This window comes from Oxyura jamaicensis, chromosome 5 (genome assembly GCF_011077185.1).
Source record: "Oxyura jamaicensis isolate SHBP4307 breed ruddy duck chromosome 5, BPBGC_Ojam_1.0, whole genome shotgun sequence".
Taxonomy (NCBI): Eukaryota; Metazoa; Chordata; class Aves; order Anseriformes; family Anatidae; genus Oxyura; species Oxyura jamaicensis.
Genome location: NC_048897.1, coordinates 32,426,045 through 32,449,608, shown reverse-complemented (window position 1 = coordinate 32,449,608; position 23,564 = coordinate 32,426,045). Strand labels below are relative to the sequence as shown.

At 46.2% G+C, this 23,564-nt stretch overlaps 1 protein-coding gene across 8 annotated transcripts in view; it reads right to left on the bottom strand.

The window, feature by feature from the left end:
• Positions 1 to 23,564, bottom strand: part of ADCK1 (aarF domain containing kinase 1) — an 86,435-nt gene that overhangs the window by 33,249 nt on the left and 29,622 nt on the right. For 7 of the 8 annotated variants that reach the window (XM_035327806.1, XM_035327804.1, XM_035327803.1 and 4 more), the window contains exon 4: positions 14,361 to 14,564. The exons of the other annotated variant lie outside the window; for it this stretch is intronic. In XM_035327806.1, coding sequence (XP_035183697.1) covers positions 14,361 to 14,564 — 204 coding nt within the window. The remainder of the gene's footprint in view (positions 1 to 14,360; positions 14,565 to 23,564) is intronic. 8 annotated transcript variants of the gene reach the window in all.

The following is a 23,564-nucleotide window of genomic DNA, read 5'->3' as shown; positions in this document are numbered from 1 at the left end:
CAGCTGCCCTTGGAGGACTCAGAAAACAAAGATCGTCTCATACCAGGTTGGACAAGCAGGATAGACGTCTCAAACTACTGCGTTCAAGGAGAAGTGAGATCAGACTATGACAAATCAAGCCACCTGGTCCTTGGTTGGATTCCTTACAACTTATGCTGCTGAAGGGGTAAGATTAAATATTAAAAAAGGCTTTAGTTCTAAATGAAGGAAATTGCAAAATCCATTCCTGTAAATGTAAGGATTGTCATGGCCAGACTGGAATCTCACTGTCTCAAGAACATCCTTCTGACTGTCACAAGGAGATAAATGTTTTTCATCAATGAAGCTATTGGGTGTCCTGCTACCTTCCAGAGAGACAGAATACCAAGATGAACTCAGCTCAGCATCCTGGTAAATGCTTTCAACAGTTGGAGTTGTACAGGTTTTATATTAGCATCACTATAGCCTCTTCCATGCTGAGTTTCACTCAGTTGTCAGTGCTGTTGTCCAGGTGCTGGTTTTACAAAACACTCTTAAAAGCAGAGAGACTGCACGTTACACTTCTGACATAAGACTGATATCATGCTGGATAGTGGGAAAACAAAGAGTCCAGACATTACCCACAGGTCTGGTACATCTTCGGCATCACAAGCACATATGGCAAACCAGAGAGTGGTGGTAAAACAGGGATGTCTCTGAACAAGCCTCTAAACCATCCATGAGTGTGAACATCGCTCCTGGTCAAACCAGTCCATTTCAACAGACAGTTTTCCTCCACACCTGTAAACCTCCACTCAGAACTAAATTCCATGAAATTCTTTCTTTACAAAATGTCCATTATTAAAGGACAGACTTTTGCACGATATAAGCAACTTAGCCTACACAACACACACAGAGCCATGCAGAGTAAAGCTGAGGCATGTATACAAATATGAATTCCTGTTCACTTCCATTTCATCACACTGAAAAAGCGAGCAGTGACTTGTGAGCCACTTACTCCCTCCAATGGTGCAAGCCACAGGGCAGGCAGATGCTCAGGTCTGCCCCATGTTCCATGCCCTCCCCTTGCACATGCAAGTGCTTCCCTTTCTCTTAATTTGCTCTTTCATCTTGAGCTGTCTTCCCCTTCAGTTGAAGTGTTCATTAAAACCACTGTTTTATCTGTCTTTTTGGAGAAATATTACTTCTCCTGCACCTGTCTGTGAGGACAGAGCCATACCTGTCAATTTTTGAGACAGATTGGAATCACAGTTCTTCAAGAGCACACCACTTCTCCTCACCACCTTGCCATTTTTTTGTTTTAATTGAAAGAACTCTTTCTTTCTCTTGATAATCAAGGAGGCTCCCCATCCTTGTTGCACTAGTGAACAGTGAAAACTGCCAAAAAACTTCCTTCTGCAACCTGTCTGCCCAAATGGATTCTCTTATTCCACGGTTCAGGAGAGGCAGTGGTGGCCCCTTTCTACCAAAACCCTAGGCTCTGAGGCTTACTGCATTCCCTTTAAGTTCCTCTTCAGTTCCCCAGCAATAGAGCTGAAAGTGCTAACATAGCAGGAACATCCCTCTAGCTCTTAAGACAGCAGCAACAGCCTTCTGCTTTCCTAACAGCTCTGTTAGCACGTCCAAGCAGCTTCCTTATCTCTCTCCCAGCTTTCTGGAAACATTCCACCAAGTTCTGCCCACAGGCCCTTCCCTCACCAACAACTCTGGATAATAGCTCACTTAAAATTCCCACCTCCTTTCTGAGGACTTGCAATTCTACCTCAGTAGTCTAGGCCAGCCTGCTTCTGGCCAAACTACAATTTCAGCCTGTCTCTCAGCCATCTTACAGATATTCATCCCCCTGTTCACATTCAACACAGCTAAAGCATGGTTCCTATCTCCTCCCTCAAACCTTCCTCCTGTTTCCTTTCTCATTGCAGCAGACAGTGTCACCAACCTGTCCAGCACACCTGCAACCTTGGCCTTTTCACCAACACCAACCTTCCTTTAGATCTCATTTCCAAGCCAGGTACAAATCTTGCATGTTCCTTAAGCACAACACACCCCCAAAATGATTTTTTTTCCCCCCTATCAGCCCAGTTCCCATCCTGTCACACCTTGATACTACAACACCTTTCTTCCCCTGGCTTTGACACATGCACACTGGTCTGTCCTAGACTGTACCTATTCCAAGGATCACACCTGTTCCAAGGCAGGGTAAAGACTGCTGCCCTGTCTCACCCCTTTGGCCTCACCACAGTCCGTTTAGAGCCTTCCCCTAACTCCTCCTCTCTGTTGAGGAGACTTGCCTGTTTACCTTCAAGTCTTAAGGGCTTATTTTCAACCTAACTAGTAGTCCAGTATGGTCTCTGGCTTTGGCACTCTGTATTGATCTGTTGTCTTCTATTTTCTAACAAAGCTGTAAGCTTTCTAGGACAGAAACTGATTTTTACTCACAGCTGTGTAGCACCTGGCATAGTGAACTCCTCACCAAGTACAAACGCTCACAAGTGACACGTGACAACAATTCCCCTGTTCTCCCCCTTTCTGCCCCCAAATTCCCCATCCTCCTGAGCCACGCACATAGTGAGACACGTATGGGGTCTCCAATGCACGCAGAGCACCTTGATCAAACTCCTGCAGACATTCCCAAGTGACATATCACCCCCTACAGATGACAGCAGCACATTTGGAAAGAATTGCTACAGAGATGGGGGTAGTTGGCACATTAAGCAAGGAAGCAAGATTTAAGAAAGCACCTAGAAGCAAATGAATTTTTAAGAGAATTTAGACTCCTGGCATAAACGCTTCCCTGCCACACACTGGCTAAAACCAGAGTAGGAAAGGGTCAATGGACCCCCAACAACAGGCTCAGCTTAGTCACAGCCAGGCAGAGGGAGGTTCTGCCATGGACTGCAGAGATGCCCCAAGGGCCCTGTCAGCTGTAAGCCTGAGCAACAGCAGCAGTCCTGTGAGAAACAACCAGCTGCCAGAGCCTGAGGATATGTAGGGACCTTTGGGAACAGACATCACCTGTGCCTCATCTTAAATGCCTCTGATTCAGTTTTTGAAGCCTCAGGGCTTTGAGAAGTGCAAGAGAGAAGAGGTGAGGAGGAGAAATGTCAATGAGCAGGTTTGTGTGATTATACAGAGTGATAAGGGGATTTCTGGGGTATACAGTTAGTAGAGGTGGGCTACAACCACCCTACCGGTGAGCAAAGCTGTACATAAAGGTGTGCATGGTTAGCAGAGTGCTGTTTTGCAGGGTACATATCTGTCAGGACATCAATGTTTACATGTGAGTATATGCTACACTGGCAGACCTATTTACCTCCTGGTAAAAGGTAAATAGGCAGAGGGAGGAGAGCTGGGTGCTCCTGTGAGTACTACAAGGAATACAAGGAATGCTTACATGCATTACTTCAGAAAGGGATGAGGTAATAACATTCCTAGGCCTGGGACAAAGGGCAGGAATGGCAGAAGCTGCATTGCACTGTCCAGCATCCTGACACCAGGATGTACAGAGGCATGGCACAATGAAAGCAGGGAGAAAGAGTCCAGTCTCAGCCAGATTCTGCCCAGATACGTCCTTTCCTCTAGCTTTGGCCCTAATTGGCCATAATCAATGCCAAAATTTATAAAAAAAATCTAAGTGTGATAAAGGTTTATTGAAGCACAGCATTACCCCAGAGCAATACAGGTAACAGAGATGCAGGAGCGTAGATGTGAAGGTGGACATGGAAATACATGTAGCCTAGCAGATATGGCTATCTCTGCCTGAACAGAACACATAAGAAGTGGATATAATGAAGTCACTACATTACAAGGAAGATACTAAAAAGGTCATAAATACCTGCAGAAGATGTAAAACTCATGAATCATGGAATCATAGAATCATTGAATAGTTTGGGTTGGGAGGGACCTTAAAGACCACCCAGTTCCAACCCCACTGCCAGGGATACCTCCCACCAGACCAGGTTGCCCAAAGTCCCATCCAGCCTGGCCTTGAACATCTCCAGGATCCACAGCTTCTCTGGGCAGCCTGTTTCATGGTCTCACCACTGTCACAGTGAAGAATTTCTTCCTAATGTATAATCTAAATCTCCCCTCTTTTAGTGAGCTAGTTACGGTGCCTTGATGGGATATGGAAACACCTGCACACCCAGCAGACCACTCAATGGAGAAGAGGCCCAGCTGCACAGTCCACACCACAGAGAACAGGGTGCCAGGACTGAAAAGAACTAGAGGTAGAATAACTTAGGAGGAGATCTGGATGGTACCCCGGAGTCTGTATCCTTTGTTATTCTCAGAAGAAATGTATGGAGACCCAGAAAAGTGAATCAAGAGAAACAACTGCACAGCAAATGAAATCCACAGACATTCTGCCGACATCATCGCCGGTGCTGTGCTGGGGAAAGGCGTCCATATATCCCTTAACAACCAGTCATATGAACCCTGCAGCCCACAGCTCTCTGTACTGATTAAGAGAGGAAAGTCCTATGCTAAGCTAGCCACATATGTCCTGCTTCCTCCTTGTCAGTCTTCCTTCTGAATATCAACCTCTCCTCCTCTCCTGCCTGTATTTCCTCTACTTCTCATGCCTCTACTCTGATCTACCTGCTCCTTCTACACAGTTTGTTTATTCTCTGTGCCTTCCTTCTCTTCCTTCTATGCTTCTTCCCTTGCCCCCAAATCTTCCTGTTGGGCTGCCAGGTCTCTGGCTCAGTGACATAACTCAGCTGATTTACCCTTCTTAAAACAGGGTCTGCTCTCACGTAAATCACCCTCCAAACCCAGCCTGTGAAATGGGCTTGTTCACTAAACTCTATGAATAGGAAAGTAGGCACAGCTGGCCTATTCATAATCAACATAAAAAATAGATTAGCACTTTACAGATTAAACATTATCGTTTCAACAGTTAACATAAATCAACTGCACTTACAGGCCTAGCATTGCTGCTGCCACTGCATGGTGACAGGCGTTGCAAAGGGAAAGGCTGCCAGTCCAGGGTGCAGTGGTAAACAGCTCATTTGTCTTCCACCTTGAAAGTAAGTTCTTGCCTGGCACCCCCAGTGTGTACTGCTAGAGGTTGTTACAAGGATAAAAGTGGGCTAAGAAAACAAAAAGTAGGGGGTTAATTTTGATTAATTCACATGCATTTCCGAGAAATTCAGCAACCCACTATTCTAAGGCCAGAATCCAATTGCCCTTCATCCCTCCCTAGAACTGTTGCAGCTCAAAAACAGATGGAGCAACAGAGTCAGCCCCTAGAACAGGAACAGGACAGGGAGCATCTAAACAGTTCCCAGTATCTAGCTCTGTTTTCTAGCTCAAGATTGTTGGGCTCCTGTGGCTGAAGTGAAGCAGTTTGGTGGATTCTGCCTAATTACATTACCCATCTCAAAAAAAAAAAAACTCATCATAAGCTGGGGAGGCACCTCACCAGAGAAGGGCTGAAGACTGAGATCCACTCCAGATGTGCCCCACTGTCAGCAGTGCCAGGTGAGAGCAGCCCAGTACCAGCCACTGATCAGGCTGCACCTTTCTTCATCAGGTGAAGGACACTAAGTCACTGGAGACGCTCAGCCCAGCACACTATCAGCAGTGTGCTATGGCTGTGTAGCTGTAGCGAACAGAAAGAAAAGACTCACAGAGCCAGTACAGTCACAACCCTTCCCTTCCACCCTGCTCACCCACTGAGAACCACCCCATGTCTCAAATGGTTAGCTTGGAGCAGCCAACCTGTAATTCCTCAGCTGGTCCTGATTACTGCAAGGGCATAACTGACAGGATACACTACTAAGAACCAGTCTCATAGCTCTTTCAAACAAAATAAATAAAGAAAAAAGATGAGGAAGAGGTTAGGTTATGCTCCAAAGGACAAACACAGCCTGGGATAGGTGGCATGGTACACAGGAGCCCCTCAGGGGCTTAGACGTTTCCTTGCCAGCAGGGGAAAAGATACTAGCAGTTTGCAAAAGACAGGGCAGTGTAAGTTACATGGAGAGACCTCTTTAGTATAACCCCTCTACCAAGCCCTGGTGATTTTAATTGCTCTTGTCTCCTTCTACCCTGTCTTGATAAATGGGAATAATGCCTAGGAGACCTGAACCAATCAGTTACATCCCATAAGATGTTTGGCAAAATTAGCTTTTTTCTCCATTCACAACCCATGCTACCTCAGTTTCATCCATTTTCTGATATGAGACAACTAATGTATATTTTCTACTAATCATTTGAAATTTGGAAGGGTTGATGCTGAAAAGCCTCTTCCAATAATTTGCCTATTTGAAACAGATTGGTTATGTGAGCTTTGTAAAGGAAAAACTCATCGGTTTGCTTCAGCTGAGCTCTCTTGGCACCAGCAGTAGGTCACATGAGATTGCTTCAGTTGTCACAGACAGCTTCACAAGTTTGGCTCTGAATCATGTGTCCTGTAAAACCAAAGCTTACAGAAAATAAGTGCAAAAATGTGCATAATGGTCACAAACATAACTGGATTTCCACAGAGAACATTCAAAAGCTTCCTCTCTCTCAGGCTGGCCTGCTTACTAGGAACTGAAACACTTAGCTCCCTAGAGGTGGAAAGGCCTTTGAGACCCGAGATCCCAATTCTTGCTTTGATTTTCAAAACACAAAAGCATGTTGAGTGTGAGGCTTCCCATGAAGAGGTTACACATGTTCTCACTCACAGCAGGTTTTTCAGAGGGAGGAAAACCTGCAGGCAAGGTTGAAGTCCTTTCTATAGCTCAGTACCTTCCAGAAATGAGGACCTCTGACTGATCGCAGAAGTGTCAGAAAACAAAACTTATTAGATTGCATGTGCACCTCAAAAACTGTAAAAATGCTTTGTCTATTCTTTGTGTGTTAGGAAAATGCCAATAGGCCAAGTTGAGGCCTCGTAACTCCTTACTTCATCTCAACTGTTATTTCATCTACAAATGACCTTTTGCCAAAAGACACCAGACTCACTGTGCCAGGTTTTCGTGTTCCTGATGGGTCAAGAGCTAAATAACTGTGCAGACAAAACTCCGCAAGAAGACAGGAGATGCAAATGAGGCAGAATCAAGTAGAAAATGAGGAGATCAGGGGGCAGGCAGATAACAAGATTCCCTGCTCTCTAAGAGAGAAGTCAGACATATTAAACCCAGCCTGTGCCTAGATCCAAGCACCAAGTAGGAATATTTTTTTTTTGAGTGTATCAGCAGCAGGCTTTGACACAGAAGCCAGTCCCCACATGGAAGTTGAGGATTACTGCTCCTGCTCAGATCCTGCTGGGTCTTAAAAGCATACAGACATTATTAAGCAAGTGAGATACACACTTCATTCAAAAAAGGAAAGTCCCCATGTGCAAGAAGGCCACCCAAGGACTATTAATCCCAGTTAGAGATAGAAGTTTCCAGTGATTGTTTGTTACTGGAAGGGTGACCCCTGTGTGGGGATATGGTTTCTGCCTATGGATGGAGCACTGCTGAGCACCATATCCACTGCCTCCACAGGCATGGACCCTGAACACAGCCTGACAAAGCTGTGCTGCAGACTGGCAGCCAAGACTTGCATCAGAGAAACACTTCAGGTGTCATCAAATCTCAGAAAACTATACTGAAGAGAGCCTACCATCTGTACACAAGACACCGTGAGCCAACAAATTCCATGCAGGTATACCATATACTAATCCCCATGCACCTAAACAATCTGTGAATTAAAGAAAAAAAGTCACTAAGCATGCCAATCAGAATTACTCCTTACCAGGCCATTCCCCATTCCATCTTCTGATCTCAGATGTTTCACCTTCTCACAGAAGATTGAAAAAAAATCCTTCAGAAAATCCACTGTCCAACCTCTTGTATTGTAAAGCATTAACTTAAAGCAAGGAAAAGAAGATTATCTTCTGATCTATCCACCAAAACCATCCTCCTCATGAGCAATGGGGCTTAGAGCATCTGGGAGAAGAAAACGGCCTTCTCACACATGGTAGGAGGGAGTACCCTGTCCCAAAGCTCCCCTGGGAATAAGGACACCAGCTTGCCCTTGGTGCAACATCAAGGATCAATAACTCTGGAGCCTGCAAACAGAGCGAGCAGGGGCATGAGGAACAAAGCAAGGCAGACCGCCTGAGCCTCCCTTGTTTGCTTTCCCTGTCCACTCTTGGCACTGGAGCACTGCCTCTGGGCAGCTACCACCTGCACAGGCCTGGTGTGGGGGCAGCTGCACTGAGCCCTGACAGAAACAAGGGACTCCTCTTACCCAGAGAGGGGGCCCAGGGGAGGCTGTGGCAGCAGCAGGACCGGTGCAGTGGCTGCTCCTGCCTTCCAGTTGAGTAATGTGGGCCCATTTGTTCTGGATGACATTAATGCTATTCACCATCCATCTCAGACTCTTTAAATTACCTTTTTATGGCCAAAATCCTTTTCATAATTGATAAAAATCTCTTTTTTATATCTTGAGTTATTGAAAAAAGTAGAAGTTTTTTATTCTTCATTATAATTTTAATACAAATATGTTTTTTATTGACAGCTGCTTGGAAGCCCTGATGGGTCTACTGAGAGAGACCAGCAGAGGGGTGGGAGAAGGGCCAAATCCCCAGTCTCATGCTTACAGCAGCAGCTTGCACTGTCAGTCATGGCCATCACAGCCCAGCCTCCGCTCCAGTGGGCAGTGAGGGTGGGTAACATCACAGACGAAGAGGAGGTTTCCTGTGATGGACATAAAGCCCACAGCAGGCTCCTGCTGACCTCATGCTAGTTCCCCCATGCCTGTTAGTGATGCACAGGAGGGCCAACTACAAAACAGGCCCAAGGCACAGCATTGCTGCAGCGGGGTGCATGAGGACAGAACCAGGGTCATAAGCTACAGCAGGCCCAGACTTGGAGGTTTTACCACGGGGCGTACAGCCTGTTTGACGGAGCCATGTGGCATCAGACCCTCAGCACTGAGAAACCATGAGAGTGTGTATGCACTGACCGGGCCGCACGGCAACGCTTTCAGGCAGAAGATACCTCCACAGGCCTGGGCAACCCTGGAGGAAGCAGGCATGCCTCCTGGCATCCTAGATCAGTTCAACAACACCGCCAGTCTGGGACAAGGCTTCCTGGGGTCAGAACAGGATCTGCAGCATGACGACCTGAAGACCTTGTCCTCTAGCAGGGTAAGCGCATCTTCTCTAGGACAGCATATGGAGCCAGCTACAGAAAGTGTTTCACATTCCCCTGGGAACGACTTGGATGCTGTAGGACATGCAGTACAATACCCAACAACCTACTGATGCCTGAGCTACTCTTCCACAGGGCTGCACACTGCTTCAACAGTTGTGCAAATCAGAAGCAAGCATATGTCTTGCCAGAGCTTAAAGTGCTGATAAACAGTTCCAGAAAGAAAGGAATCAGTTTGCCCTCCCCCCTCTTGCTGGCACAGCAAAGGCTGCCATGCTGTACCAAGAGAGCCTGCAGAAATAGGAGTGAACAAAGAAGTCTCTCCAATGCCCTCTGTCCTTTCTCAGACTGAAACAGCTCAAGGGAGAGAAGTTTCTTGCTGTGGTTATTAAGGCTGCATTGCAAAAGCCAGGATATTAGTACCTTGCTACAGTCTTATTCCAGCTTCTTTCCCTGGTAGGTTCACATGGGCATCGGATTTTGCTTCTCCTTGTCAAATGGCTGTGTAGCATTGCTGTGCATCACTGCAGTGACCATGCTCCCAGGTGTATATGGGTATATTTCAACAGGGGATGAATAAAGCTCATGTACCCAGCCTATAAAACACTTCAGGAACCTTGTGAGCAATTTAAGGTAGAGAAACAAATGTTAGCCTCCCTCTTAGCCATGGTTTTGCTGCAGGTACAACGACTTCTCAGACAAGGAGCATGTGTCTGTTTCTTACTGCACAGCAGTGGTGCCTTGCCAGGTACAAGGGTAGGAATCCAAGGAGAGCAAAACCCTTTAACTGAAGGCTGAGTCCCCCATACACCACTGTCTGTAAAAATATATTCTGATTCAACAAGTACAGCACAGGTGTCTCTACCACATGTGCTTTGGTTACAAATCATAGTCCAACCATTGGCATATCCTGCCCTGCTCAACCAGCAAGCTCCATTACTGCACAGCTGCAGGAGGCTTCTTACAAATGGCAAAATAGTCCTTGAACAGGTAAAAGCCACAATTAACTAACTGTGGATGAAAAGGATGGTCTCCTTGGAGGTACCAGCTAATCAAGCAATTAGAAACTACTTCCCATTACCTGTGCTCCCACAAAGCTGGGCTGGACTGACATCCTTCTAAATGCCTGGCTTTCCATCTATTCAAACCCCTTATATGATTTGGCTTTATCACAGTGAAGCCTTGACCCCTGGGCTCTCCCCAGTGCTTTCTCCCAGCTTTGAACTAAGTGAGTACTGGAAGCAACTAATTCGATCACTGGCATGTTCTCTGCAGGGAGCCTGTTTTGGTCTTCCTGGAGCACAGCAAAACCTCCATAAGTTGTATAAGTGTGTGTGCAGATGTGGATACCTGGGGTAAAAAAAAAAAATAAACAGAGCTGGTTGAAATTTCTTGAGACCCCTGACTTAACAGCAACTGAGACTGCTCCAGCTTCAACAGTTTCCACTCAGCTCTGAAAAAGTTTCAGCAGCTGTTAGTGAGGGGCCAAAGATGTGAGGATAAGTCAAGGGGAGCAGAGGAAGGAGTGACCCTCATTCCCACAGCCAGGTGAGGCCAGACCCTTACCCTGCAAGCCAGGACACAGCCTGGGCCCAAAGCACCTGGGCAGCCATGCAGTACCTGCACCCTGCCAGCATGGGAAAGCCCCTGCCTGGCATCACACTAGCCTCATAGGGGTGCTAACTTTATCCTTGCCTTAACTCCCAACTGCTTAATCCCTGACCAAACATAGGAACAGGGAGCAGAGGACCAGCCCAAGGGGAAACTGTCGCAAGCCATGCAGTCCCGTAAGGAGGGATGCTCCGGGGCAGCCTTGATCAGAGCAGAAGCAGCAAGTGTACTTTTGAATGGAAGAGTCTCACAACAGTTTGATCAGTCTTAGCAATAAGCAATTAGCTCCTCTGAGCAACATGTCCCTGGAAGTCACCCAGTAAAAGACCTACAGGAAGCCTTTGTCACAGACACTGAAGGGCTGTCTGGCTTAGCCAAACTCTGAGATGCCCCAGGTCCTGTACTTTTGCTCTAGGACCAAACTGTCATCACCTCCCCAGTATCCCTGTATCCCACAGCCACAAGTCCATCTCTTCCAACATACTGGCCAGAGGGAGGAAGTGCTCCTAATCGCAGTGTTGGCCAAACAGTTCTTCCATTATTTCTCAGTTTCTAAGCTCAAGGATTTTGCACTTCAAAGGTGTTGCCACTCTGAAAGATTCACCTTCACTCCCTTATCACTCTCTCCTTGAATGTCTGGCGTCCACATTTCACCAGAATTTGCCTGGCTCTATTCTTGCATGCACCTTGTTGAATTTGAGGAGTTAGCCGAACCAGCTATATTTCCATGTGTCATTAGTAGCCCCGCAGAGAAAGTCATAATTGTGGGGCAGAGAACAGTCATTTCTCATTCATTTTGCACACCTGACACCTTTTACTTTCAGGATCCTGCTCAAGCAAGGAAGATGAAAGCAGAGAGGAGAGATTCTTTCACTCAAATCCCATTACCTATTTTTATGCACACAGCTTTTCCCAGCTCATCCAGGAAATCCATCCAGAGCAAGCCCAACCTGTGGTACCTCCACTGACTCCTCAGAAGACTCTTCCTCTGTGATCTTTTTGGTAAGCATTTCCAGAAGTCATTGTAAATATTTATTTGTGCAGTTTCTTCCAATGTTACTACTACTGTTGGCCTGAGAAGCCTGCTCTCTCACTGACACCTTTTTTTTAATACCCTAGAGAATGATTGCCTCCAACCATCACTTATCCAAACCATTGTGGCTGAGATGAGAAAGACAGCACCTGCTCCCTACTAATTATTGTTATCCCTATAATCCGATAGGTACACATAACACCTATCTTAGACTTAAAATGGGGATTGACAAGGCAATCCAAAAAACATAATATATGATGTTTCCCCTTGTTTCAGATCTGCACACACACGCCACTCAGCTTTAAATCAGTCCATTAGCTCACCCAACAGTACTACGTGCTGCAGCTCCCAGTCTCCAGCTATGCTGCTGGCCCAGAGTGGGGGCTCTGCTATCAGCGGGGTGCTGCACAAGTCTGCATGGTAACAACATGTGGAATGGCTGCAGCCTACCTCACAAGCCCTCTGCCTTTGCTCAAAGATCAGGCCCATCACCATGGTCTCCATTAAGACCACTTTTCCCACAAAATCACCCAATTTCTTCAATCATCCAAGCCTCTGATGGAGCCAGGAGTAGGTCACAACAGAAGACAGGCTACTTCTAACTGACTGGAGATGCAGTGCTTCTACACTTGATAATGTTTGGTCTGTTGCTTTTTTTTTTTTTTTGATTTTCATGCCCTTTTCCAAGCTCTTGCCTAATTTGTCAGCTTGCCACATTCCTCCCTAAGTGTATCTGCATTTCCAATTGTTATTTCCCCCATTTATTCTGCACTGATCCAAACTGTATGTAATTACTTCTTGCATACACATGAGATTTATCTGAGAAGCCTACTCTTCTACTTATTAGGGAGAACTTCAAGTCTTACCACTGAATTTGAGAGCAGCAGGGTTAGTTAGGCCTAGGCCCCATGGGAAGATTCCCTCATTGTTATTTTCTCTTCTTTTTAGATTCATGCGCAAGTTCCTAGGTTTGATGTTGGCCCCAAGGGGAAGGTTTCAGTATCCCTCTTTGCACTTTCCACTGCTCTGACATTCCACCTTGCCCTTCTGCCATCTATATTTCAGCTAAGTATATTGTATTTAAAATGTACTGAGTATGTAGCTACACTGGAGTTAAATTTGTTCCTGACATAACCCTATTCATCCTCTGGGCTTCAAAGAAAGCTGTGGTGCATTAGGTTCCAAATCATTTCTGTTTTTAAATACTTCAATTTGTTACCTTTAAACTAACAGGCACAGGCATTTACCTGTGATTTTAATAATGACCAGTTTCACCTGCTACTTTACTTTTATACATTTCATTCTCCTAATTTCTGTCTTTATGTAATCATTGCTCTCATCCTCATTAGCATTTGCTCTCTCCTTCTTCCCATTTCTATCTTTTTTCCTCTGTCTCTTTAAAATTAAATATTGCCCAGCACTGCCCATGTGGGTGATGTGAATGCTAAGAGGGAAGGCTGCTGTGGAGACTGGATTCGAGCTGCCTCGCTGGGAATCAATGAGGCATGGAGGGCTCGTCTAGCTCCCAAAATGCTGAAAGAAACCAGGGCGTATCAGCGGCAGCTGAATATGCACTTGAGAGGAAAGAAGGAGGCCCACCTCTGAGCGCCTGGCTCAGCCTCTGAGACACACCACGCAGACAGGCAGAGGTGGCTGCTTTGGTAATTTAACAGGGGCTAACCTCGGGGTGGCTTTCCACATCTCCTGCAGAAGTGAGATTGCCGGATGGAGCCCCGCGGAGCAGCAGGGGTTTGCAGGGAGCAGACAGCCTGCCCTGCTCCATCTACTCAGTGAGCTATGAAACACAGCTGGTACCAGCCATGCTACGAGGATGCAGTACTGAGAGAGGAAGGATCTTGCTCGCATGCAGGCAAAGGGAAGGCAGGTCAGGAGCAGACATTAACCATGCCATTAAACTGCAGGGAAATATGAACTGTACACAATACCTAGGCTTTAAAACTACCCATCACACCCAAATCCATCCACAACATATCCACTAGGTACAAATACTTCACTTGCCTCTTCATGTTCTCCCCATACTTCCTCAACACACAGACTGCCCAGAACACCCCTAAACAGCCCCATAAACCTCTATATATGAGCAGCTACACATGTACACGATGCTTCCATTCTTCAGCCACCTGTCTCCCCCCACCATAGTCCCACGTTCTCTACTATTGCCTTTGCACACTGTTGCCTCATCCCTCCCTCTCACCATGTCAGTTGTGCTCCTTGAAACTCCTCTCCTCAGCCTGGGAGTTGTGAGGAGACCTCCTTTCATATGGAGCAAGACTCCATGCAGCAGAACGCCCTCTCTAAATGCCATTGCTGCTTCCTTTCTATCTAGCAAACACAGGCATCCACCTCTGATCTCAGTGCTGTAACCTGCTGAGGGTTAATGGTGACAGACTCCTTGGATACTGTGCTACCTGACTGCAAGCACCAGAAGTGATTTATGCTATTATTTTCTTCAGGGGTTAATTAGGGGCTTGAGAAAGTAAAGGGCTGTCAGTGCCAGCTGGAATTGGTCTATTGCAGCCAGGGGAGAGCAGTCTTTCCTCCCAGAGCCTTGTTAATGCATCTTTGTCCCAAACAGCCCCTACCTCTTTGCCCAGATCCTCACGGATGACTTGCTCGATCTCCTGCCTGGTGCTCTGCGGGGCCTGGCTGTGCAGCACCTTGAGGGTGCGGGTGTACTCCTCGGGCAGCAGGTAGTCGAGCGCTCCCAGGTGCTGTCCCACCTTGATGAAGGTGCCTCGGTTGGCGCAGCACAGCTCCCGGAGGCGCTCAGCGGAACGCAGGTGCACCTGCAGAGAGACCAGAACATCAGCAAAGCCCCCTTGCTGCCTGTTACACATGTGGAAGGCCCTTCTGCTGTATCAGCACCATGCACATGGTGCATAGACACCATGATCAGTGAGAGAAAGTTAGTTTTTGGCTCTGCCTTGGGGTACATCCTTGAGCAGAACAAGGTGTCCACCCATAGACAGCATTGGTTCACCACTGTGATCCAATGCTATGAACCCTTGTCAAAAGGCAATTGTCGGGACCACAACCATGTTTATTAGACTCTCAATGAGAGTGCAATGAATTAAAGTAAAAACAGAACCACAGATACCATTCCAAGAACTTTCAGAAAATTGGAAGAAGAGTGTTAAATACCATTAAAATCACCATTACTACAGATGTCTCTTTGGCAGTGAAGAAGGGCAGTATGTGGGCAGTCCTTCACCCTCCTCTGCTCACTTCAAAACACCACAAGGGGAAATTACACCCCTCCAGTCAAGCCACATCTTAGTCTTACTGCTCACATTGCTGAAGTCCACTGAGACAGTAGTTTTAGAAACTTGGAATTAGGAGACTTGACAGTTTTGCTCACATTGGCTAAAAAGCACCCAAATGACAGAACTTACCGCCCACCACTTGCCTACTCTGGATCTCAGCTCCTGAGGTTCATTCTGCCTCTCAAAACCAGAGCAGCCAGTGACAATGATTTATTCTGCTTTTATTGCTCTCACTAGGAATGCCTCCTGCCAAGGACACAGCTACACTCAATATTCTTTAATAAGATTCAGATAAGCTTACCCTGATACATTAATAAAATCTAAGCAAATCAATGATAAAAAAACGCTACTCTATACCCATCTCCTGGCAATGCCTGGCACCTATCTGAATGGAAGCTCCTAATTCCTCTGGCTTCCACATCATGCCATTGAAGGTCAAACCCTGGGCCTGCAGACCTCATCTGGCCACGACACCAAGATTCTGTGGTAAAGGATTCCAACAAAAGCCTTACACACACAGACACACACACACCCCTATTCCCCATTTAGTGGTCACTCCTGCCCTCCACGCCAAGCAGTGCTGTGTCACATCAAAGGCGGGTGAATGTCTCACTTGTCAGGGGACAGGCTTGGTGCTGAGCTGAAAGTGCATAAAATACAGGCCTGGGGGAGTGTGAGGAGAAAGCCTAATGTGAGAGTCTCACACTCGGTTTGTGAGACTTGACAGCTTGATGCACACACCCCCCCCCCCCCCCACACCTTCCTACGTGGGCACTCACAGGCAAGCAGAACTGGCACTCAGAGCATGCTTATCCCAGCACATTGCCTGCCCAAAATACTCAGACGCACAGGTAGAAAACAACATCCGCAAGCATCCCTGAAGCCTCCCATGTTATTGGGCTGCATTTTACATATCTGCTTTAAAGCTCCTGCTGTAAAGCAAGCAGGGCTCTGCCCTGGCTGTTTATCTGCTCTCCTCTGTGTGCAAGGAGGCAAAAGCAGGCCAAAGGGGAATAAGGAAAAGGAGCTGTGAAACTGGACAAGAAAGCAAGAAGAGCAGGGAGGGAGTAATGGGATGAAAGAGAAAGGCAGTGGGAGGGAGGGAGCCAGAGCAGCTGGGTAGTTTGTCACAGCACAGGGAGTTCAGCCCATTACGGGGAAACAGCTTTAATGCAGCTCCAATAATTGCCTTCTGCATGCTGCCTCCAGCAGGGGAGGAACCCCCCACCGACAGCAGAGCCATGTCTGGCTCCCCCCGGCGTGTGGGGCCAGCTGCAGCCCAGGGCACAGGCAGGAGCCAGGCCCAGCTCCTCGCAGATACACTCTGAAAGTCCCAGAACTGAGCAAGGGCCAGCCAGGGCTTGTGATCCCCCCAGATGCAGCAGGAGCCCAGCGAGAGACCCCAGGCTGCCACGTGGCTCAGGGCAGAAGACGACCCTGGAGCAGCCAGCTCAGGCTAGAGGCACAGGCTCCAATGTGCCCACCTGCCCCATCCGGATCACCAAGGGCTGGCAAATGACCAAAAGCAGCCAAGAGGATGGAGAAGTCAAGTAGCTGAATGTACAACCAAATATACACATGGTGGCAAGGCCATGTCCCTCACATCATGCCTGCAGTGACAGAGGATATTCCAGCCCTCCCAAACTTATCCATCCTACAGATATCTTGGTTTGCCTCATGAACAGCAGTCCTTAACAGAGATGAAGGTATCCTTACAGAGGGCTCTAGGAACAAAACAGATTAAAAACCCCATGCACAGCATCCTCCACAGTGCTTTCATGATTGGTCTGGTTAGTCTGGTTAACACTCCTGAGAGACAGCCACCCTGGATAGCCATCAGGACAAGGGAAGGCCAGTTCCAGCCTCTGTTAGAGAAAGAGATGGCCAGACAACATGTCTGGGAAGAAGGAAGTCTACCTGTAGCCCTGAATTTAACAGAACTCTAATCTGCATTAAAGGCAAAATTGAGAATGAACTGGGACTGTGAATGCAGCTTCAGAAGTCTTTTCTTATCAACCAGGTCAGGCTGTTTAGCAGAAAAATGTTCCTAATATTATCTATTAATTGCCTGGATCTCCGCAAGGCGGGTCATGGTCCAGACATGGCACTTGTTTCTGATATATGACCTTTTCCTAATCATAAGCAAAGTAAGTGTCCCATTCCTTCCACAGTGTCTGATGCTCTTGACTCATGTTGCTGCCCTACCTTTAAGAAAATGGGTAAATGGAAATCCCCCAGAATGGCTCAGAGCTTTTCTCCAAGAAATCTCACAAGATATTGCTCTTTGTTACACAAGCAATACTTTGAAGATTCTTCTTATCAGGGAAAAGACCTGGGAATAACAGCTAGTTAGACATGGACCTGCTTCTACGCATCATGCCTAGGAGCACCCTGTATAGAAAGGAAGCGTTGCACACACAGGATTACCAAGAATAAGCCTCCCTCAGGAAGCACTTCAGATCACAAATGCTGAGTGTTTATATGGCTCTTTCCCCAGTCCACATGAGCCTCTCTCTCGCCCCCCATTGCTCCAATTTCAGCAGGACAAATGATCCACTGGCCCACAGCATGGCTATCACACCTATATGGCCTGCCTAAACCCTGGCTAGACTGGAATTAACACTGATTATTGAAGTGGTTCAATGTGGGCCATAATGAAAGCAGTAAGTCTCAGGTGCGGAGAGAACACACCTCTGGGATGAAGCACATACTCTGCAAGCAGAGGTGCAAAGGGACTTAAAAAATTATCCTTGATGTACAAGCAGATCTCTTCTGTTCAAGTCATTTTGATGCTTTTGAAGATGTCTTTACTCACAGAGACCTGGGCAAAGAGCTGTTCTTCAGAGCATCAGATGCACAGGTGTCACAAACGAGCAGACACTAACATGGCCTTAAAAATAAATGAATTAATTTAGAAGAAAATAAATACTACAGTTAAAATACACGGAAGCAAACCTGAGTATCTTGTTTGTTGACAGATCTGGTGATAATAGGGCTCAGAAAGGCCATTGAAGACAGTAAGGTAAGTGGTGAAAGCCATCCTTCGCATGAAAAATCCTTCAGAAAAGTCATTCCAACCCTGAGGGGCATCCTCACAGCTGGCAAAATGTGAAATGAGGATTAGGAATGCAAAGAGAAAATTTGAAATGCAATTAGTCAACGACATAACAAACAAGTCACCAGGAATTCCCGATGACGACTGCTGCCTCCGGGAACACTACAAACAGATGCCTCACAAAGGACATCAGGCTGGGTTTTGTGGAAGGCAGGTCTGGAAAAGCTGCTCCTTCCACTTACCTCCGTACCGGACAGCGCCCTGGGACAGGAGAGCAGGACCAGCTCCACACCACCTGGCTGCCCACTCACATCCCACCTGTTCCCTACCTGGGCGAGGGAGGGGAGGAGATGCCTGCTCATGCCACTGATGATTCCAAGACAGTATTTCAAAAAAGATGTCTCCAGATGTCTTGAACACTTCAATCACATAAAAATTACAAGTGATTTTAAAAGGTAGCTGAAATGCTAATAATCATAACAAAAAGGGGATCGCACATAAGTGGTAGGAAGGGGAACAAATGTTGCCCTGTTTTTAAGAAAAGTCCAGAGTAATCTGGGAAATTTTAGCCCCACTAGCTTTTATTTTATCTCAACTAATTTAGTTGAGACAATTACAAAGAGTACCAAAAAATCATCTAGCTAAATGTGATACAAATGGAAAAAAAGGAAGGTTAGGAGGGAAAAAAACATTCTTCACCAGACCACTAAAATACTCTGAGCATGTTAATGCAACAGTCAATGCAAGTAAAAGGGAAGATATTTATCAGGACTTTCAAGTGGCTTTCAATAAATTCCTCCACAAAAAGTGAAAAGAAAAACAAAGTAATTATTGGACAAGAAGCAAGAACACTCTCTTACTTGCTCATTTCATCCCATTCCCTGCTCAGAATTCCCCCCTTGCCACACCAAGCCCAGCACTATAGAAAGCAGCAGTGGGGGACTTCCTGGTAGGACAAAGGTGCAACATTTAGTGGTGTTTTTACCACAGCTTCATTCCAACCTGTTCTGAGCAGTTTTAGACAAGATGATATTGCAGAAGCCCTGTCCACATTAGCAACTGCAATGTTGTTACTTCCAGGGAGGCTGAACTAGCAGGAGAAACACCAAGAAACGTGATGGAAAACAAGCAGGTACAGGTAGTATCTACAAGTCAGAAGAGGCTCTCTACTACAAATGAGTTGCCTGCATCGCTGTCAAAAGCTAACATCAGTGTGTCCTGTTCCACCCCTTCTTGCACCAAAGTTTAATTTCCCTGCTAGTGGTAGGAAGGAGAGAACAGTGCAGTGGCAGAACTTCCAGGAGATGCCACAGAAATTATTCACCACTACGGGAAAACAAGCCCTGCTACATCCCTACCAAAGATAGGTGAACAATCAATAGACTGGCAGATCACCCTCAGCATAGATGGCTGCAAGGTTACACATACTGGAAAGAGCAATTTATCCTGCCTGCACACACTGATGGGCTCTAAATTAACTGTAACCACTGAACACTTGCATCATGTTGCTGTGGACGGCTCAATGAAGGCACCTGCTCAATGCACAGTGGGGGTCAGGAAAAAAAACAAACAAGCTGCTTAACTGTGTTAGGAAAAGAGAAAAATGTTAAAAATACCAAAAGGCCATTGTATAAATTGAAAGTGCAAACCTCACCTTGGATGCTGGACATACCATCACAAAGAGGTATGGAAGAAAAAACAAAGAAGACAGAAGGAGAGGAAAAAGTTATCACAGACCTGAAAAGAGCCCATAAAAAGAGATAGGAAATGTTAGGGGGCTGTTTTGATTAGAGAGTTGACGCATAAGAAAGAAGTTACATGAAATAATAAAAATCAAATCTCCTATTCCTATTTCTAGCTCTCACAAAACAGCAAATAATAGGGCATTCCACAAAGCAACAACCCTTTTAGTTATTTTTTTACATTCGATTTTGCACAATACAGCATTAACCAATGGCACTCACTGTCAGAGGATAGAGAAGCCAAGAGCTTAATGGAATTCAGAAAGGCTTTAGACATTTATGATAAAACAACCATACCTGATTTAATATGGAGCTTTTCATCTCTAAAAGTGCTTTTACAAAGCTCTTTACAAAACTCAGGATCACTATCCCCCATTTTACAGACTCATAAGAACATTACATGTAATAAAATGTCTAAAGGGCTTTAAACACTCTTGCTCAAGGCATCAAGACAAAAATTACCCTATTGATCGGCCACAGTGAGAGACAGAATGCAAACAAGGTGCACTGATGCTCCCAGCATCATTAAAATCTCTGAAGAACCTATTTTGTGGATTCATCTCCCCCATTCCAATTGTAACGGTCACCTCTTCTGCTGGGGGTTCAACTGGTTTCCAAGGATCTTCTGTATTGGCTAAATTCTGTCACTGCAAGGTCTTAGGACACTGGTAATGTCTGTGACTCCTTGCTTTCTTCCCATGGCACAGCAGAAGTACCGCTTATGGTCTTTTGTATTAAGCCTTTGGAATGCTGGGAGGTATCTTGTGGTGCAGGGCGTGTGGGAGCATCCCAGGTATGTGTTCTGTGGGCTCTCTTGCAGGAGGCAGCTCTCACAGGGATGCCTGCAATAGCAGAAGACTGCACTGGAAAAGCCAGGCTGTCTCTTGGACTCCACTGTCCCACAGAGTGGAAGGGAAGATGGCATCACCCTCCTGTAGTGGGTATCCCTACCCAATATGCCTTAAGCAGGGGATGAAGAAGAGACATGTTCAGATTCCTTTCCAGTCTCCTGTGACACATCCTTTTCTCTTCCACACCTGATGATGACAGGGCCACGTGCACATAGCTGGTAAAACTATAGAATGGCTGCAAGTGACCCAGGGCAGCACAAACTGGAAAAGATAAAAAAAATTCATTCCCATTTAACACAGACTTAAAGCAAGTGCCATGCCAAGTACCTGTGAAGATATATAGGGAGCATACAGCTGTTGGTGAGGTAAGATACTTGTGTCCTTTAAAAACAGCAATTGAAAGACTAGAACCCATCGCAGAAACAGTGTGGTTGTGTCCAAGGTGCTGTTACCTCCTCTTCCAACAAATGTGAATAAGCATACAGCTCATAAAAACTACTATAGCCTTCACTAACACTATCAGCCTGGTAATCAAACTGACTGACAGCAGGGATACTGCACTGAGACAACTCTAAATGGAATTCTTCTTACCTGTTTTATATACTATCTTTTCTGCCTACTTTTTACAAAAGCTCATTCTTCTGCACACCAGGTATTTCCTATTCAAATGCTTCCTTACTGTATGACATACTGATCACACTGCTGATCGCAGGCTGAGCACACATCTTTGGAACTGGAATAACTCCTGGTGCAGTGCACCCAACAATCGAATTCATTATTTGTGTAAGGTGCATGTAACATTCATAAGGGTTTACCTGTGGGTGTCTGTCTAACCATAGGAGACCAGGGCATTTTGTAAGTCCTCACTTAAGCAGGTATGTTGTCACCTTTCTAGTCCTGTATTTTTCAGTTAGCTCCACTTAGGGCAAACCCCAGGTAAAATGGCATCCACCAATTCTCTGTTTTGACTGCTATAGCTCAAGAGTCCCAGCAGAGATCAAAATCCTTCAGAAATTCTAGCACAACTGCAGGTAGCCAGCGGGACAGCCAGGAAGTAGGAAAGATATAGCTTGCAAAGGATAAAGGACAGAGATGACTCCTTAAGACTTCAGTGACGATGTCCTAGCCCATCGGTTCCATGAATACAAGAAGGGGGTGTCAAACAACCAGCAGGATGGCCACTGAACTCTGCGCAAACGGAAGGATATACACAGTGAGCCTGTGTCAGCTGAAATCTGGTGGTGGTGCTGGGGCCTTGCATCAACGGTGCTAAAGCAACTGAAATGAAAGCAAAATGAACACATTTTGTGATTCAAGGAAATCCTCTCTGGAGATCAGCAAAGACTTTTCCAAACCTTCTAAGCCAGCCCACTTCCCAGATATGCAAGCTCCCACCCTTTGAACCATTAGGTTTCTGAATTTCCATGCACAAGCATGCACAGATGCTGACCTCCCACCTACACTGCACCCACTCCCACGCTAGTATCACGAGGTGGTTCTTAACCACTTGGAGTATTGGTGACCATGGGGAGGCCTAGCAACAAAGCCCTAGTTAGAGACACCCCATCATTAGGGAACCATTTACACTCAGCTGAGGTCCATCTCTTCCACCAGTCTCATGCCAGGCTGCACTGGGAGGAGGAAGCAGCGTTGCTCCACCCCAGCGCTGAGCACCAGCAGTCACCTTGCTGAACTCTGCCGGCTGGTGCACGCACAGCCAGTGCCGATCGGCTGCTTGAGTTCCATCTTCATTTTGCTCCAAGCTCGGTCATTTGTGCTCTGATTATCTCTCATTACTGACGACCTTGCTGTAATGAGTTTTAATCTGCCTCGTATTAATTAGAAACATTTTCATTAGCCAGCTCAATTTTAGGTAAATAGCTAATAGAAGCAACTGAGCTGCAATTAGTTATCTGTGGGGCAGTTCAGGAGAAAAATCAGAAGGGAGCAGCTGTTTCCATCTGAACACCTCTGTGATATAATGCAACTATTCTTTCCAAGTCTCCTTAGCAGGGACAACAAGTAGCACACAGAAGGGATGGTCAGAGAGAAGGGAAAAATAACAGCTAAAATAACTGGGATGTAGTGCTTCTACAGCTATGGCATTACCTGCCAAAGCTCACCAACCAACGGTTCTAAATCAAACTGTTGGATACAGGAATCTGAGTCAAGCTGACACCCTTCTGCCTCCAGACATCACCTCCAGTGAGCAAGGTTCTGGTTTGTGAAGGCTGGGCCAAAAAGGACATGAATTCGGTGCTGCAGACAGCAAACCTATACCTAACACACAATCTTAGTGACCTGCAAGTAGAAAATACTCAGAAAACTACATCTCAGCTACAAGAAATAGGTAAGACTTCCTTCAGCACAGACCAGAAGTAGGGTCCCCAATAATCTCAGTAACTTACCCCGTAGGAGGAAATAAACACACATTATAACATGAGATGCTGACATATTTCCTGTGATAGGTACAGGCACTGAGTCCATTGCTGTACCGGACGCAGGCTGTAAAAGCAGCTGTCAGCACACAGGTGCTGTGTGACCAAAAGCCAGCTCACCGCTCCAGAGCCACACTGGCTGTGAAAGGTTAGCAGGGGTAAAACCTGCTATAATCAAACTCAGCAGATCTGATTCAGATATATTCAAAGAGCAAACAGAAGCAAGAACTGATATGCACCCCTGGCCAAAAGACACTTGAGTTTCAAAGCAATCTTTAAGTGATCACTCATTCTGGGCAGATTCTGAGCCATCTTTTCTCCACTAAAATTATAGTAGGGGGGAAAGCTAAGAGCTCATTTCCTTTCTCCTTCCTAGAGGATACTGTCTGTGAACCTACACTCACTGGTGGCAGCAGTCCCCACACAGGCTCATAGTC